Consider the following 17,972-nt stretch of genomic DNA (forward strand, 5'->3'; position numbering starts at 1 on the left):
TTTATGGTAGGCTTGGTGGAGAGGCTGGAGTATATGGCATGTCTGGAATGTCTCTCTCCATTGTACATGGGTGAAATGATAACGCATCCCCTCACCTCATCTATATACACGGCAGTGATCGCCCCTGAGTGACCCTGCAGTGTGAACAAGCAGCAAGCGTCTTCCAAGCGATACACCTACAGAAAGATAAGACATATATCACTGTAGCAGGGGTCATTTCACTTACACTCTAAAATCCCAGATCCTGTGTTCAGCCATCCAAGAGGACCAATGCAATCTTCCAATGATCTATACCTGCTCCTTGATTAGCCACTGCTGATCATGTGACCAGCTCTGGCCAATCAGGGCAGTGCAGTGTGCATTAGATAGTAGTAAACAGGGCCTAAAACCAGTGGATCAGAGGGGCGGTAGTAAAGAGAAACTGTAGGTAATTTTCCCCTGCCCCGGGATAAAACTTTGTTCCAAAACTGAGGGTTGCTTCAATATTAATATGACGCATATACGGTGGGCAAAAAGATAGTTCTGGAACTGTTTTGGCCAATATACTCCAGCAGGTCCCATAGACTCCTATAAGAGCAGGGGGAAAAAAGGGAGGAGGAGCCTGCGAATAGCCTACAGGTGTCTCTATACAGGCATTAGAAGTCATTCAGAGGAATAAAGCCGAGCAAGGGTTTTCCAGGGTGCGACATTTTTTTTTTTGCTAATCAACACTCAACGGTCGTGTGAATGGGCGAGAAAACGCTAGTTAGCCTGGCGGAAAAACGTCCTTTCTCGCGATTTTACGGAGCCGGTGAGAAAACAGGTGGAAATACCGCAACGTATGTTGGATCTTTGTTTTGAGACTCTGAATTTGGCTCATGTGAAAGCCTGCTGATGTAATGGCAGTTGTCGGAGCACTTACTTGTAATCGGCCGTGCAGCTGGGTGTCCAGGACATCATTTTAACATTTGCAAGTAAACAACGTTTCTCAATCAGTGGCAGCAAGCAGAGATCTTACAAACCATGTGGAATTAAAATAAAAAGACGAGACTTCTGTGCAATCTAAAGGGACCAACATTGTATACAAAACTCACTCTCAGAGTGTGGTCCTGGCTGCCGGTCACAAGGCGCCCAGCCGCTGCTTTTAACACTGTGATTGGCTTCTGGTGGGCACATGCCACAGTGTGAGTCAGCTGACAACGAATGATGTCATCGCTGGAGTAGAGCGGAGAGCTGGGGACAGCGCTGCGGGTTGACGCTCCTGAGACGAACAAGAACCTCGTTATTAAGAAAGACTGTGCTATGAACTCCATGCAGACACTGTCCAATATGGAGTCCTCAGGGTGAACAAAAGAAGACAACATATAAGTTAATAACGTATTTACATGGTTAACATCCTGTATAGATTATAACTGGGAAACTTTTAAAAGTGTACTTGTTGTTTCATATGACTTTTTAAAATAAGCTGCCATCTGTGCCCATGAGGGATAACACTATACCTGGCCATTATATGACTTGTATCCTGCATTTATCACCAGTTTTCCCCATTGCAGGACGTAGGGCTAATTCTCAGTTTTCCCTGAGCTGGTGGGCGGAGTCTGCTGCTATGATGTCTCCTATACACCTCCCACAGAGAAAAGGTGCACATACAGAAGAGATCCTGCTTAACTAACACTAACTGTCATATACAAAGAAGCAGCAGTATAGAGGACATTACAGAGAAGTAGTGAGTGATGTAGATGTGAATCCAGCACTGGGGTGAGGGCCCTTTTAGACAAAATGAGTATTGCTCATCGTTTAAAATGAGTGAAAGTTAACAATAGTCAGTCTAAACGCAGCCACCTACGACCGAAAATTGCTCATGTTTCATTCGGCGTTGATTTTATGCAGCATAAAAACCATCGTTGGCTCGTTCACTAATCGTTCAGTTTATATAGCAATCGTTCAGTGCCTCTCAGTCACTTATACAGTGAAGGTGAACAGATGAACGATTTCTCGTTTGAACAAGCCAACAATGTATCTGCCTCGGACATCGCTGGCTCGTTCAAAATGATAAATCGGCTCATCTACATGGAACCTTAAAACCCTTTCTGAAGCTAGCAGTATCTGTCTCACTCTTGCTGCTCCCTTCTCCCCCCTCCTCTCAGACTTCTATGGGCAACATGTAATCTAATCCCTCAGTGAGCTGCTATGCCTTGAAGCAGATTTGAGCAGTTTTTCAGAAAGAATAATCAGTCTTACGGAAGGGAGAGTGGATAAGAAGCACTGTCCTCTAACACAATATGTTACAAAGCTTTCTTATACCCATTTGCACGATTGATGTGTGCAAAGTTTATTGAAAAAACAGTATCTTTAATTGGTAACTCCCCTTCAGGTGGAGAGACAAGGTCAGCTGGGAAGATGCTCACCTCTGAACTGTAACTGGCTGGCGGACTTTTGGGAATCCAGACAGAAGAAATCCAAGGAGCCGTTGAGTCGAGCAGCTACAATCCTGGAGGAACATGGAAACCTTTTAATGTTGATTCTCATCATAAATATATACTGAAAGACTCTAAGGCTGGGTTCACACGGGGCGGATTTGCCGCAGAAATTCCGTCCAGAATTTCGCTGCAGCAGATCCGCCTGCGGCCTCTAATCCCGGGATTAGCCAACCATGTGGACGAGATTTCTCAGAAATCTCGTCCACACGGGACGGCAAATCCTCCGCGGCGCGGATTAGCCGGCCACAGCATGCTCATTCTTTTTCTTCCTCCGCTGCGGCCTTCGCTCTCCTCTATGGGAGCGCTGGCCGCAGGGGAAGAGCGAGCAGCCGGGACGCTTTAAAACCCGCAGCTAAGTGCCGCGGGTTTTGAAGCTGCGCTTCTCCAGGCGGAAATCTCGCGGTTTTTGGCTGCGGCCAAACCGCGAGATTTCTGCCGGGATTCCGCTGTGTGGGAACCCAGGCTAAGCCAAGGAGCTCCCAGTCTCCTGTCTACAAAGTGTAACGGTCAGTTAAATTCTCTTTTAAATGTACAGATTAGGCGATTCTAAGCATTTTTTACAATAGTTTTTATTAGCCTATTCTGTACATATTTCCTTAAAACACAACAACCTATTTTGCTATGCAGCTATATGTTGTTGGGAAGTTCATATTCACCTAGCTGCATAGCAGTAGTAAAGAGCAATCCGGCTGGGTCTGTACCTGTTCTCTATAGTACAGCTGCAGACACAGCTGGTTCCATTATAACACTTTATTAATAAATGCTAGATTTTCAATCATTTACTCCTGTGTTCCCTGCTCTGGTGTTATAACTCACCATCTGTCTTGGCAGCTCGGTAGCCAGTGGCGTACTGTAAAGGAGAAGCCATTCTATGCTGCAGACAGCTTCTCCCCTTCGCAGCGCCCGCTTCCTGCTGGATCTGATGCATTGAGGGGCTCAGTGCATTGGGCGAGTATGGAGGGTTAAAAATAAAATATAAATCTAGCATTTATTAATAAAAGGGATATAATGGGACCAGCTGTGTCTGCAGTAGTACTATAGAGAACAGGTGAGGACAGCTGGATTGCCCTCTACTACCGATATGTAGCTAGGTGAATACGGATTTCCGTAGCAACTTCCTAGCAATTCCTTCTAGCTGTATAGCCAAAAAGGGTTTTTCAAGGAAAAAATAACCTATTCTGCACAATACATTGCAAAAATGTTTAGGATTGCCTATTCTGCGCAATAAGAAGGGAAGACTAACCTAGGTTTTCAACACCCCCTTGACGTATAGATGATACGCAACATGACCGAGACACCTTTAAGGACACTGTTGGAGCCCAGCGGTCAACTTTAAGCCTATAAAGGCCATCGAGAGATTCCCCCCAACAACACATCAGCTGCTACTTCTAATTAGATTGTAGCTAAATTGTCTTTCTTACTTCTTTGATTTTTCCTCCCCCCCCCCCTACCTCTCTCTCAACCCCCCCCCCTCCCTTTTTTTTTCTCTCTCCCCTCTTCTCCTTTTCTTCATCTTTTCTCTTAATACACCCCTGTCCCTCCCTCTGTTTTCTTTCCTCCCTCCTCTCTCAACTTTTCTAATTTTGTTGTTTTCATTGATAACCTGCGGTACTATTTTAGCAAGATGTCAATGTTTATTGGTTTGAAATGTTATATTATGTTTTCCAACAATGCTCTTCACAAACAGGCGCTAACACAACCCTCCCCTCACACCCGCCAATACCCCCCCCCCTCCCCGACCCCCAAAGTTACACACAAGGGGACTAAACTCTATACCCACGTAAACAATGACGTCCCTCAGATGTCTTAGCTGGAACGTGCGAGGGCTCGGCACAACACTTAAGCGAAGGACAGTATTTTCATACATTAAGCAATTAAACCCTCATATCATTAGCCTGCAAGAGACCCACCTCACCAAAGATAGGGCAGACAACTTCTCAAAACCATGGATCCAATGGGCCTCCCACTCCTTTCACACCTCCTCCTCTAGGGGCGTATCCGTGCTAATCCACAAGTCGATACGCTGGAACCCAATCGTTACCCGCAGAGACCCTGAGGGAAGGTTTATATTCATATACGGAGAAATAGACTCTAAACCATATGTCCTCCTATCCATATACAACCCACCCCACAATAACCTCCACCTTCTACAGACTGCTATAGCGTTTGCACATCATTACCCAATGGCGGAGACGATCTGCCTAGGCGACTTCAACATGATAATGGACCCTACCAAAGACAAATTCCATACTCCCTCCAACCCCACCCCCACTTCAAACTCCCCCTTAAGACAACTAATTGAAAGCGTTGGATGGGTCGACCTATGGCGACTCCATCACCCCGAAACGCGGGAATATACCTGCCACTCACCGGGTTACAACGCACTGACAAGGATCGACTATATATTCAGTTCCATAGAACTAGCGGTACACCTCTCAAATATAACACACTGCCCGAGAGGCATCTCAGACCACAGCCCCATATTACTAACCCTAAAATTCCCCCAAATCACAATAAGGCCCACTTGGAAACTACACCCATTCTGGCTTAAACTCATTGGAGCAGACGACCAGATGCCCTTCCACATCTCCTTATTTTTAGATGCCCATAAAGACAATACCCACCCCGCCTTGAAATGGGACACCCTGAAGGCCTACATTAGGGGTTTTCTAAAATCCGCCATTTCACACATTAAAAAAACAACATCCCAAGCTGATAAAGAGATAGAAAATCAGACCTTAGAAGCCGAGAAAAAATACATATCAACCCCCACCGAAACCAACAAAATAGCCTGGCTTAGCCTATCCCGACTGTATAAGCAACAAATACACGCTAAAGCCAAACGCCAACTATTCTTCTCCAAACAACACTACTTTGAATTAGGGAACCAATCCAGCCACCTACTCGCTAGCCTCATCAAACGCGAAAACCAAACAAATACGATCCTCAAGATCAAAAACCAGCACGGAATAGAGTACACTGACGCCCCATCCATCACTAATTGCTTTAAAGAATTCTACGCTAACCTGTACACTTCTTCCTCTAATAACACAGTGGCAGACATTTTAGAGTATCTAAATGACCTAAATTTCCCAACCCTCACTGAGGAGCAGGTCGATCTCCTAGAGGCCTCCTTCACTCTGGAAGAGATCCAACTAATAATCCAAGAAATGGCCCTTAATAAATCACCAGGACCCGACGGACTCCCAATAGAAACATACCGTAAATACTTCGAACAACTAGGCCCACAACTCCTTGAAGTACTAAACCAAGCGCAAATAGACAAAACACTCCCAACTTCATTTTACAAAGCCTCCATAGTAGTGATCCTGAAACCTGGGAAAGAACCCACGGACTGCGGCTCCTACCGGCCTATATCACTTGTAAACACAGATTACAAGATTCTAACTAAAATTCTGGCCACCAGGCTGAATCAAGTGATCCTCTCCATCATACACCCTGACCAGACGGGCTTTATGCCAGGAAAATCCACAACCATAAATATCCGTAGAGTCCAAACGGCCATCCAACTAGGCAAACAATATAATATGCCCTGGGCCTTAGTTTCACTTGACATGGCAAAAGCATTTGACTCGGTGGAATGGGCTTTTCTGGAAGCCTGCCTGATCCGCTTCGGATTCGGAACCAACTTTCAACAGTGGGTCAAAACCATATATAAGTCCCCGAGCGCAAACGTTACTGTCAATGGGGTCCCATCGGTGGAATTCCAACTAACAAGAGGCACCCGACAAGGATGTCCTCTATCCCCGGCCCTGTTCGCCATAGCCATTGAGGCACTGGCGATCCGATTAAGAAACGCCCCCAGCGTGACCGGCCTTAAATGGTCAGACCTGGAAAGCTAATTAGGATTATACGCAGACGATACAATCCTATTCCTATCAAACCCATCAAACTCCTTCGTCCAAGCCATGACACACATAGACAGATTCTCCCACTTCTCCGGACTACATGTCAACTGGTCCAAATCAACAATCCTCTACACAGAAGCTAACCCAAAAAACGACCCCTATGTAGCAAAATATGGTCTAAAACCAGTCTCAACATTTAAATATCTGGGAATGTTCATGTCATATGACCATAATAATGCAATAATAGACAATATAAACCCACTTATAGAAAACACAAAACACAAACTAAAACGATGGGCTAAATTACCACTATCTGTAGCTGGACGTATAAACCTCATAAAAATGGTCATCCAACCCAAATGCTTATACATACTACAACATATGCCAGTGAGTGTTCCCAAGCAATTCTTTAAGACTTTAAACTCCCTAATCACAACATTTATTTGGAACTCCTCGCGCTCCAAGCTGAGCCTATCAACTCTACAAAGACCCAAAGAACAAGCCGGAATGGCCCTCCCGGACCTCCGGCTCTATTACATAGCAGGACAACTGCGAAATATTGGATCATGGGTTCTGGGAAGGGAACTGCCTATAGCAGACAAACAACTTGCAAAGCAAGTAACAGGTCATAATCTCCTGAACTTCCTAGAATTCCCGGAACACACCAAAACCTCTGAATTAACTCCACTTCATAAACTAGCTCTCAATGTATGGAGAGAAGCAAAGACACTGCAACAATACCAAGGTGTTGTACCAGAACTCCCCCTCTGGAATAACCCCGGCCTTATTGCATTACAGTCCGTCCCAGACCCACAGTACTGGATTGCCCAAGGAGTACAAACGCTAAAAGACGTATACATAGATGGAACGCTCCCCACATTCACACAACTACGCGACAGGTTACAGGCCCCGCACCTCCAGCTATTTAGATTCTTTCAACTGAGACATGCATTAAACTCCCAATTTCCCCCCCCCTCCACAACCCGCATAACCAAGTTCCCCACAATAGGCATCCTCAAATCCCAGGGACCCAAAGGCCTAATATCAGCCTTATATACACACCTCCTTTCAGCCAAAATAAACCCCAACCCTCCCCCAGCATTTGATAAATGGAAGCGCAACATCACCTCCCTCACACCTGAGGAATGGCAAGACGTCTCTGAATCCCACCTGTCTGTGTCACCTGCCGTAAACAATAAGCTAATCCAACTATACATCATACACCAAGCCTACCTCACCCCCAAACGACTACATAAAATGCGTGGCGCCACCCCGGACTCGTGCCAGAGATGCCGCCAACCGGGGGCCGATTTCTGGCACCTGATCTGGGAGTGCTACTTCGTCAAGGAATTTTGGCTAAAAGTGACAAACCTCATGAACTCACTTCTACGACCCCCATTATCCATTGAACTAGACCCCAAGGTGGCGTTGTTCGGCTTACTGGAGGAGGAGACATGGCCATACCACACCCGCATTTTCCTCGAAAAGACGCTATTCCTAGCCCGCAAAGAAATAGCTATAAAATGGATGGCAACGGAGCCCCCCTCGATCTCACACTGGGTCCAATCCGTAAATACGGTAACTTCATACGAAAAAATCATATACCAAAAAAGAGGATGCCCGAACAAATTCCAAAAAATATGGGGAGCCTGGCTAAACTCACACTCCACCCTAACCACTGACTAAAATTAAACTTATCCTACGTTAACCCTCCCCCCTCCCACTCACCCAATAACCCTCCCCCCCCCCTTCCCATTAACATACGCCTGGAAGACCCAAAACTCTCAACTCCCAAGACCCAAAGCAAGAAAGAGCAGAAGTTGGTTTTTACTGTTCTTATAAGTTAAAAAAAAAGTTTATTGTTATATATATATGATCAGACAGTCTGGAGGATACAGCAACAAAACGATGTTAACCCGACGCAAGACCCTGATTTTATTTACATCACCATGTACCATGTAAATCCTCTTTGATATGTATCTCATAGACTGTTTACTATTATTTGATAAATAAAACGAATTTAAAAAAAAAGAAGGGAAGACTAACCTGTGATTCAAGAAGACGAGTGCAGTGATCCCGCTCTGACTGTCACCATTACTACAGCGCAGAATCCCTTCAATTGCGTCCCAGACCTACAAAGGTAACAAATATTAAATATGTGTGACAACAATGAGCAGACAAGACTGGAACTGAAGGTGGATTTACAGTTTTGAGCGATCATTTTGCGTTAGGTACTAATGGGCTAATCAACCCTTTAGTACCTCATTGCACGTATTTGGAGAACAGCGGGTGGTCTGTTCTCTAAATACATCACTATTGTTCTCCAGCGGAACAGCGGCTGTTAATACCTGTTAAAAAAGGTCATCAGCGCTGCCAGCGGAGAACACAGCGTGTGGGTCCGTCTTATCTTATCGTCCTGAGGGACGAGGATTTCATGCAGACCTGAAGTCAGTGATGGACGAAAAGTTCACGATGGGTGCACATTTACACACAACGATAATCGGTGTGTAAAAGGGCCTTTAGATTGAGAACAAATGTAAAATATCAACCTATGAATCAACAACATGCACGATGCGGGTAGATAATCACAAATGAACATTCATCCACCTGATCATCTGCCTTTGTTAAGGTGCTGCCAATCACACAACAAACGCTTGTCTGTTGGGTGATCGTATCTTTCATGCAACGACAAAAATGACCGTAGTCAGCACATCTTCCCGTGTAAACAGGATATGCTGGCGACAGTAAGGAAACTATAGGGGGATGAACAATCCTTCATTCCTTTACCTGATACATTCGGAATTGCTCTGTGTGAATTGCCAAGTTAAAGGAGTGCTGATATTGTTGACTGACACTCGTCATGGGAATAATATAGATATATGTAAACGGACCCTTACATGGACAGAGAATGAACACTACAACCCAACACGGACCAAGCCTTTTATACCTCCAGTTTTCCGTTACTCCTTCCAGCTACAATGAGATTTCCTTGTAGTCCCAAACTCCACACCGAACTGTCGAAATCTTCTGTCCAACCGGAAACTGGTGAAGACGTCCCGTTACAGAACCCCAGCTCTTCTGCCGAGCTCCTTCTCCTGGCAGAGAGACAGCCGCCATCAGACCGGCTCCCAGGTGACCTGCTCTGTCCGCCTGACATAAGCTGGCAATGTCCATAAGGAGTGGGGGAGAAGACTGGAGGAAAACTGCAAGTGGCACCATGTTCCTCATAGACACGCTGCACCAGACTGCTGAAGTCATAGCCTCTGGACTCTGGTTCCTGCTTCATGACCACCGGCCTCTGGCCACCCTCAGGCTCCTCCTGCTTCACCTGTTCGCAAAAGTTCGTATCAATCAGATTGGAAAGATCCGGCTGATTGTAGAAGAGAGGGGGCTGAGATGGCAGCTGTCTCCTCTTCAAACAGTTTTCCAAAGAATCTTCGGGATTGTATTTACATTCGGAGAAATGTTCCCAAGTGTCCTGATACTCGAAGATCCCACTGCTGTCTCTGCGCAGCCTGGATAGGAGAGAACGTCAGATATAGTCACTGGTCAGACAATACCAGGAGGATAGTTTGCTAATTCATTGCCACTTTTGAACTTGATATTATTTGACCTAGTTGAGCTAATAAATGGCCACATTACCAGACGATGAATGTCATTTTCAACTCATGAGACGCTCCAGGAGCAGAACTCCAAGTGTCTTCCCCTTAATGGGACACATTTAGCTCAGTACTTAGGAGACAACTTTCTAATAACTACAATTAAACCTGCAGTGACCAACTGAAGGATAACTAGGACTCAGCTTGTTGCAAGTCAGTCATTCTCCTTGCTAGAAATCAATGACTTTCTCCTGCGATTGTGCTGATACACGGCAGTCGATCTGAAGAAGCAAAGATGCATTGTAAAGCATGGGGGACGGACAGCACTGCAGCCTGGACCACTAAGGCTGGGTTCACGCAGGGTGGATTCTCAACGGAAATCTCACGGTTTGGCCGCAGCGAAAAACCGCGAGATTTCCACCGGGAGAACCGCTGCTGCAAAACCCGCAGAAGTTTGAAGCGGCCCGGCCGTTCGCTCTTCCGCTGCAGCCGGCGCTTCCATAGAGGAGAGCGCAGCCGCAGCGGGAAAAAAATGAACATGCTGCGGTCGGCAAATCCGCGCCGCAGCGGCGGCTTCTGCCGGCTTAGCCGCAGCGGATTTGCCGTCCTGTGTGGACGAGATTTCTCAGAAATCTCGTCCACATGGCTGGCTAATCTCGGGATTAGCGGCCACATGCGGATTTGCCGCGGCGAAATTCCACACGGAATTTCCGCGGCAAATCCTCCCCGTCTGAATCCAGCCTAAGGCTAGAGTCACACGGGATGGAATTTCAGAGGAATTCTTGTGGAATGGACACACACACACACACAAAAAAAAAAAAGCGCAAAATTTCCGCAGGATGAGCACAACTTCGAAACCTGCTGTTTTGGAGTGGTTTCGCTATCGGCATTCCACTGCGGCTTTTTTTCTCCCCATAGAGAGGAGAGAAGCCGCTGCGGAAACGAAAAAAGAATTGACATGCTGCGGAATTGAATTCCGTGCTACATGTCCGTTTTTGTGCGGCTTGGCCACAGCATGTGAATGAGATCTTGTCCACTTTGCTGGCTAATTCCGGGATTAGGAGCCGCGGCTGGAATTGTCGTGCGGACTTTCCGCATGGAAATTCCTCCCCGTGTGAACCCAGCCTAATGAGGCAGAAGGTGGATTTCAGACTACCTCATACTCAGGCAGACAACTGATCATAGTTGTGTCCTGATGGATCTGAGCCAAGCAGCAAATGACACTAAAGAGAATAGCAACTGGAACTCCTCTAGCCCAGGTAACTCAAGTGCTCATTAGCATAACTGCGACTTGACCAAGACCGCACACTTCCATGTCCAGGCTCCTTTTCATATTCCATACCATAACATTTACTGTACCGTACAGAAATGACCCAGTAATAATATTCTCATCTTACCCCGGCTTGGGAATAACCGTGAGACAGTCTCCTGTCTGAGCGTCCCACACACGGATCTGACCGGCCAGACAGCAGCTCACTAACAACATCCCGTCGCTGGCGAGACACTCAATGTCCTGCGAAATAGCAAGAGAGAATGAGAGCAAGAAAACAGAAGAAACTTTACAGGTACTTTACAGATAAGTCGTCACACCCACCATGAGGTGACCTCTCAAGACAAGGGGCACGATCTCCGTTTCAGGAGGTGAATACCCATAGTCGTCACAGGGCAATTCCCCTTTCTTCCGTCGACTATGAGAAAGACCGTTCTGTCCATAGTTCTTAGGGCATAAGAGGCGGTAAAGACAGAAGAGGAGTAAAACCAACAAAATTCCAGAGGCCAAACCTAAAGCACCAACTCTGTGAAGAGAGAGAAAAGATGGATTTACTGCTGGGGAAATGCTGAGGGCATACCGAGCCCGTCATTGAGAAAGGTAAGGGGGTATCTATCTTTATAGTCTTACTTGTATAAGGTGATGTCCACAGTGCCTTGAGTTTTGGGGGTAGAAGGCGCCGCTTTAATTTCTTCTGGACGGCCGTCCTGCTGAGGCTGAAATATTTGAGAGTGCTGGACCTCATGAGGGTGGCGCGCCTCAAAAACGTCCTCCGGGGTGAGATACAGGGTGATAGGGATCATGGGCAAGATGCTGATATACCTAGAGCCAGCACATTGTGATGAGACCATACAGTGCACATGACGTACCCTCAAGACCATCCATATTTTCTGGGTCTGTAAAGAGACACTCACCTTTTTGCGAGAGTAATGTTATAGTAGTTGAAGAGTGTTGGCCAGTGCCGGAAGGACAGTTTACGCCAGGTTTCTTCATCTTCAGGGCCCCAAGTGACTTCAGTATGGGCCCGGTCCTCTTTGAACTCTGGTCCGACTTTGCTTTGGTCCTTGCGCTGCCCTTCTGCCCAACTGCGTCTGGAATTTCCCTCCAACGCCTCTCTGAAGGTCTCCATCACCTCCTTGTGGTCTCTCTGAGACTGGTTCTCCAAGAGTTGAGAGGAGCCGGTGGGAAGAATAGGGAGAGCGCTCTGGGGGTCTGAAGCTGGCATGACGGGCACAGGAATGGGTGGTACAACAGCTACCCCTAGAGGGCTCTGCTCTGTGACTTGAACGGTCGTAAGGTAGGTATGGAGGCCAGCAGGGTCGGTATACAGCAGGATCCCGATCCACACCACGGTTCCTGCCTATAGAGAGGAGTAGGGTGTAATACAAACATCCACACCGAATACCTATGAACCCCCTCATGGTTTATAAAAAAAATGTATAAAAACAGAGAAAAATATTTTCAAGTTAATTTTTTTTAATGCTATCGAATCCAGACAGATGAAATGCCAAGTCATCAGAAGTCTTTGTTTTCTCCTCACATATCAAGAGCTGCCTTGAAAATTTTGCTGGCCACACTTGGAAATAGGCAATGTTTAGAGGGGAACCTGTCAACTTGGAACAGCAGCATAAACAAAGTTATGGGCTGCAACGGGATTTTTTTTAAAGGGGTTGTCCCGCGAAAGCAAGTGGGGTTCAGCACTTCTGTATGGCATATTAATGCACTTTGTAATATACATCGTGCATTAATTATGAGCCATACAGAAGTTATTCACTTACCTGTTCCGTTGCTAGCGTCCTCGTCTCCATGGTGCCGTCTAATTTCAGCGTCTAATCGCCCGATTAGACGCGCTTGCGCAGTCCGGTCTTCTCCCTGGTGAAGGGGGCCGCTCGTGCCGGAGAGCTGGTCCTCGTAGCTCCGCCCCGTCATGTGTGCCGATTCCAGCCAATCAGGAGGCTGGAATCGGCAATGGACTGCACAGAGCCCACGGTGCACCATGGGAGAAGACCCGCGGTGCATCGTGGGTGAATATCCCCGGCGGCCATCTTGCTAAGGTAAGGAAGAAGTCGCCGCAGCGCGGGGATTCGGGTAAGTACTAAACGTTTTTTTTTAACACATGCATTGGGTTTGTCTCGCGCCGAACGGGGGGCCTATTGAATTTAAAAAAAAACAGTTTCGGCGCGGGACAACCCCTTTAACATTCACTCATGTGATCTTCAGTGGGGAATAAAAACGTTAACATTTAGTTCTATTTCCATCTCTGCTCCTCAAATGGAACAGAGAAACAGAAATGGTTAATTGAGCCTAAGGGCAGCCCACACAAGCTCATAACCATACTCTGCAAATGTGTGCCTTCCCTCAACCCAGAGCAGCTGCATTGATCCCAAGTGATTGACCAGCCTATCACCCGCCTCAATGATCATATGCCATAAGGACGGCACATAAGCACTAGTGACTTCCTGGACTGGAGTGATGGGGACTGGAGGACCTCCGCTGGACCAGAGAGTGAAGCTTAGTGTGATATTTTGTGTCATCCTCAGCCAATTTGTTCCCCAACTCTTGGTAAACCCTTTTAACACTGTGGTTTTAGAACGGAGACTACTAATGTTGATAACTCCTCCACTTACCATGATGATCCTCTGGGCCAGTCGTGTCCTGGCAAAAAAGTAGATGAGACGAAGTCTTTTGGGCAGGCGCAGGTTTCGGAGGGGCTGCAGAGTGATGGTGTGAGGAGTGTTAGGGCGCAGGGCTTGCTGTCGCTCGTATTTCGGGGTATGAGACAAAGGTTTGGATTGTGGCATGCAGGCCTCAGCTGGCATCCTCCTGTTTAGGTCAGCAAGCTGAAAGTGAAACATGTGTTATACCAACAAGATTCACCTTCCCGGCATGTTCCAATAACCATTATCTCCAAAAAGCACAAACTCATATACATCACATTCTCTTCTCCTATAAGACATCTGGCTGCACAAATAAAGCAAAAAAGAACAACATAAATCAAACAATGAGGCAGTTTTGAAACCACCCTACAAAAAGGTAGAAAGTCTCAAGCTGGAAGAAACTTATTTGGGGAACCCCATTCAGGATCCTTTTCAGTTACCCACAGTGGCTACAAGAGCATCTCTCTCTGCAGGATGCTGCAAATCCATACATTACCTGAACAGCACACATATATATGAACACTGTAAAACTTTCCTTCTCCTGTGGTGGGTGCTGCAGAGCAGGGCTGCTGAGCAATTGATGCCAGGTCTCCATTGATTACAGCCGTTCACTAGAGGACTCAGTGGCAGGACCCCCTGGGTTTAGATTATTTTTAGTGACCCCTTCTAACAAACGGTGTGACTTTTTAGCTCTCACTTTTGGATTAGGAGGCAGATTGCCAGACAAGATAACAGTATGCGTTTGGGGTAAAAATGTTTGAGCACCTTTACACGCATCGATAAATAGTTCAGCTTCAAGTATCCAGTGGGAATCTGTATGATTACTGTTCAGTGTAAATGGCCGCCCCGGACTGAATGACGAATGAAAGTTTATTCACTTCTTATTCGTCATTCAGCTTCTGCATGCACAAACTGAACAATGGATCTGACCGTGTGAACAGGCAGTCATTCATTTATGAACTGCCTGCTTGCTTGCTATGAATGAAGGCAGGAGAGAACAATGCCCAACCCACTCTACCTCTATTCACTGACCGATGGTCATTCCTGTGTAAAAAAAACAAACGATTATTGCTGGGATGACCTGTTGGGCATCTGCACCCGACAAATCGTCCCGTGTAGGAGCGCCCTTACTGTAGAACATTATGTAATGAGCAACAGGAAATCTATGTGTACCGAGGAACCGGTATTCCAACACGGCGCACCGAGGAACCGCTATTCCGACGCGGCGCACCGAGGAACCGCTATTCCGACGCGGCGCACCGAGGAACCGCTATTCCGACACGGCGTACCGAGGAACCGCTATTTGTTAACTGTATTGTGCCACTGCTTTGTTTCATATCTTGCGGCTGAGAAGTCCCAGCATGCATTGCACACTATACATTACATCACCAGCAGCATGCAGATTCCCTAGATCTGCGCTGAGCCTTCTAATCAAGTTTCTGTTGATTAATTCTTAATTTCTCCCTGCCTGCACAAGAATGCCATCTCTGCTGCAAAAATTAAAAATAAAAAACGTGCAGAAACATAAGTAGATGTTCCCAAAAAGGTGCACAACAAAACACTCATTCGAGTTTAAACTTTTCTGGGGACCTAAGGGCCTTGTACTACAAAAGGCAGAATGAAAGCAGCCATTGTGGAAACCTTTACAGCATGCTGGAATTCCTACCATTGCTCCAACCTAGCACAGACACCCTCCATGAGGATTCATTACTGCCTATTACTGTACAAGCAAGCACTATTAACCCCTATGAGTCAGGGATGTAAAATCAGATTGTTAGTGTAGTCCGCATCACTGTAGGAACTATATAGAAGCAGCAGGAATCTCCATACTCTTATCTCCCATACGCCAACACTTATTTGATTCCCTGAACTCCCACACCAACCACAGCCTTGCAGATTTCAGCCCATACCTCCATTCTGCGAATGTCAATGGATAAAACGGTGGTGAAGAAGAACATCTGCAGGAAGAAGTCCGATACCAAACCGACTACAGCAAACAGGCAGAATTCCTAGGAGAAAAAACAGAAGAACCCAAGGTGAGAAGCAACCAGACAAAGCCGAGGATGCCACAGAACACTAATGGGCCTGTTCTATAGTGTTTAAACAATGCCCCCCGTGTGTCAAAGTCAGGAGACCACCATCATCTACAGTGTCTACATCCTTCATGTTTGAAGAGTGGCCAAATACTTTATCGTATACAGAATAACCCATACTTCACAGTCCGATTATCATACTGCCCAGACGTCGGTGTCTAGAGACTATTCCCCCACCATTCCCAGAGTCTACAGAGGATCCCTTGTTTCCCATTAGTAAGAGCGCACCCTCCTTAATTCTTGTGGTGCCCAAACATATCAGATGTAAGTTGGGCAAAATCACCAGTTTTGGCTGGACTGGCTGTCTTGCAGACAACAGATTCAGGGTAATGAGGGTTTAGGCATGTTGGATTTCATTATGACCTATTCTTCAGAACGGAGGTGTCTGGCAGCAGCTTGTTTCCCTCTGATCATTGAAAACACATGCACCCTCTGCCGCTGTGCGTGTATATAAGAGGGGAATAGCTGTCAGCTTAACGAGCATTCGGCTAACAGCTATCTAAAGTTGCATGCCTAGACACTAAATGTGGCCAATGTCCACATAGAGACTGCAGAAATACTCCAAACCCCGAGTCTAGAAAACATCCCCATTCTAGAGACTGTCAACCATACAAAACATTCTCACTCTTTCCAGTATCTAGTGAACATTCTTAACCCTATCCAGACCTTTGGGATGTTTGGGGTATTCTCTAAACTTAAAGAACATCCCAGATCCTAGACAATGTTCCGATGCTTCCCATAATCCTAGAAAGTGTTCCCATAATCCTAGAAAGCACCCCTGACCATTCCCATTGTCCTAGAGAGCGCCTTCAATCCTTCCTATGAGGCTAAAGAATGCCCCAGTCTCTTTCCAAGTCTAGAGAGCACACCAATCTTTCCCCAAAGCCTAAAGACTTTCACAGTGCCGTTTCTGTAAAGGTTCTAGATTACTGCTTTTTGGCTTTTTTAAGCCAACTACCCCTACTCAAATGAATTACATCAAAGCAACTCTAGACTATGATCATACACTGTGCTATACCTACTTCTAAGCACAGAAAGAAGACAATGTGAGTACAGAGACATAGCACTTACCACCTGGGGTACACATGCTACAAGTTGAGAACCAAAGGCCTAGGAAAAGACCTCCACAATGTCAGTGTAAGGGCGCACTCAGACGACCGTATATCGGCCGGGTATTCACGCCGGCCGATATACGGCGTCTCTCTGCAGGGGGAGGAGGCTGGAAGAGCCGGGAGCAGTGCTCTGAGCTCCCGCCCCCTCTCTGCCTCCTCTCCACCCCCTCTGCACTATTTGCAATGAGAGGGGGCTGGACAGGGGTGGGGCTAAGTTACAGGAATTAGCACCACCCTCATCCCGCCTCTCCATTGAAAATAGTGCAGGGGGGTCGAGAGGAGGCAGAGAGGGGGGTGGGAGCTCAGAGCACTGCTCCCAGCTCTTCCAGCCTCCTCCCCTTGCAGAGAGGGACACCGTATATCGGCTGGGTGTGAAAACCCAGCCGATAAACGGTCGTCTGAATGCGCCCTAACACCAACTTTTAAAAGTATTTAGAGAACAACCCCCAACTAATCCTACAAGTGATTCAGCTCCTACTAACAATTTCCATGATAACATACAATAAAGACAACTTGATGACTGAGTAGGAGCCGGCACATGCACTGCACAAAATGAAGATGGTTATCAATAGTGCGATGACCTTCGATGGTTCATGGAGTGCAAGGGAGCAAGGTCCTTCATGATGTGATGTGATCTGATAAAATCCCCTGCCCCTCTAAGCACACAGAGCTGAGGGAATCCCCAGCAGGAACAATTGCTGCAGAGAACATTAGAGTTTGCCCATGGTACAGTATCAATAACCTTTTCATTATCTGAAGAGTCTTACCTGAATAGCAGGAACCAGAGTGAAATAGCCAATCAAAATAATTCCCAGCTCCGTGGCCATGTTCTTCATGATGGACCAGCTCTCGTTGCTTAACCCTGAACACAAAGAGTCACAAATCCATAGATTGGAGCTCGGTCCATTTACAA

General features: G+C 46.5%; 1 protein-coding gene across 2 annotated transcripts in view; it reads right to left on the bottom strand.

The window, feature by feature from the left end:
* The window catches only part of SCAP (SREBF chaperone), a 43,442-nt gene that overhangs the window by 2,840 nt on the left and 22,630 nt on the right, over window positions 1-17,972 (bottom strand). For both annotated transcript variants that reach the window (XM_066585151.1, XM_066585152.1), the window contains exons 10-21: window positions 17,827-17,921; window positions 15,765-15,863; window positions 13,825-14,037; window positions 12,112-12,557; window positions 11,828-12,019; window positions 11,522-11,723; window positions 11,325-11,440; window positions 9,276-9,843; window positions 8,375-8,460; window positions 2,388-2,470; window positions 1,074-1,240; window positions 96-176 (exon numbers count right to left, since the gene is read on the bottom strand). In XM_066585151.1, the coding sequence (XP_066441248.1) occupies window positions 96-176; window positions 1,074-1,240; window positions 2,388-2,470; window positions 8,375-8,460; window positions 9,276-9,843; window positions 11,325-11,440; window positions 11,522-11,723; window positions 11,828-12,019; window positions 12,112-12,557; window positions 13,825-14,037; window positions 15,765-15,863; window positions 17,827-17,921 (2,348 nt within the window). The remainder of the gene's footprint in view (window positions 1-95; window positions 177-1,073; window positions 1,241-2,387; window positions 2,471-8,374; window positions 8,461-9,275; window positions 9,844-11,324; window positions 11,441-11,521; window positions 11,724-11,827; window positions 12,020-12,111; window positions 12,558-13,824; window positions 14,038-15,764; window positions 15,864-17,826; window positions 17,922-17,972) is intronic.

Source organism: Eleutherodactylus coqui, chromosome 12, assembly GCF_035609145.1.
Source record: "Eleutherodactylus coqui strain aEleCoq1 chromosome 12, aEleCoq1.hap1, whole genome shotgun sequence".
In the NCBI taxonomy this organism is placed as follows: Eukaryota; Metazoa; Chordata; class Amphibia; order Anura; family Eleutherodactylidae; genus Eleutherodactylus; species Eleutherodactylus coqui.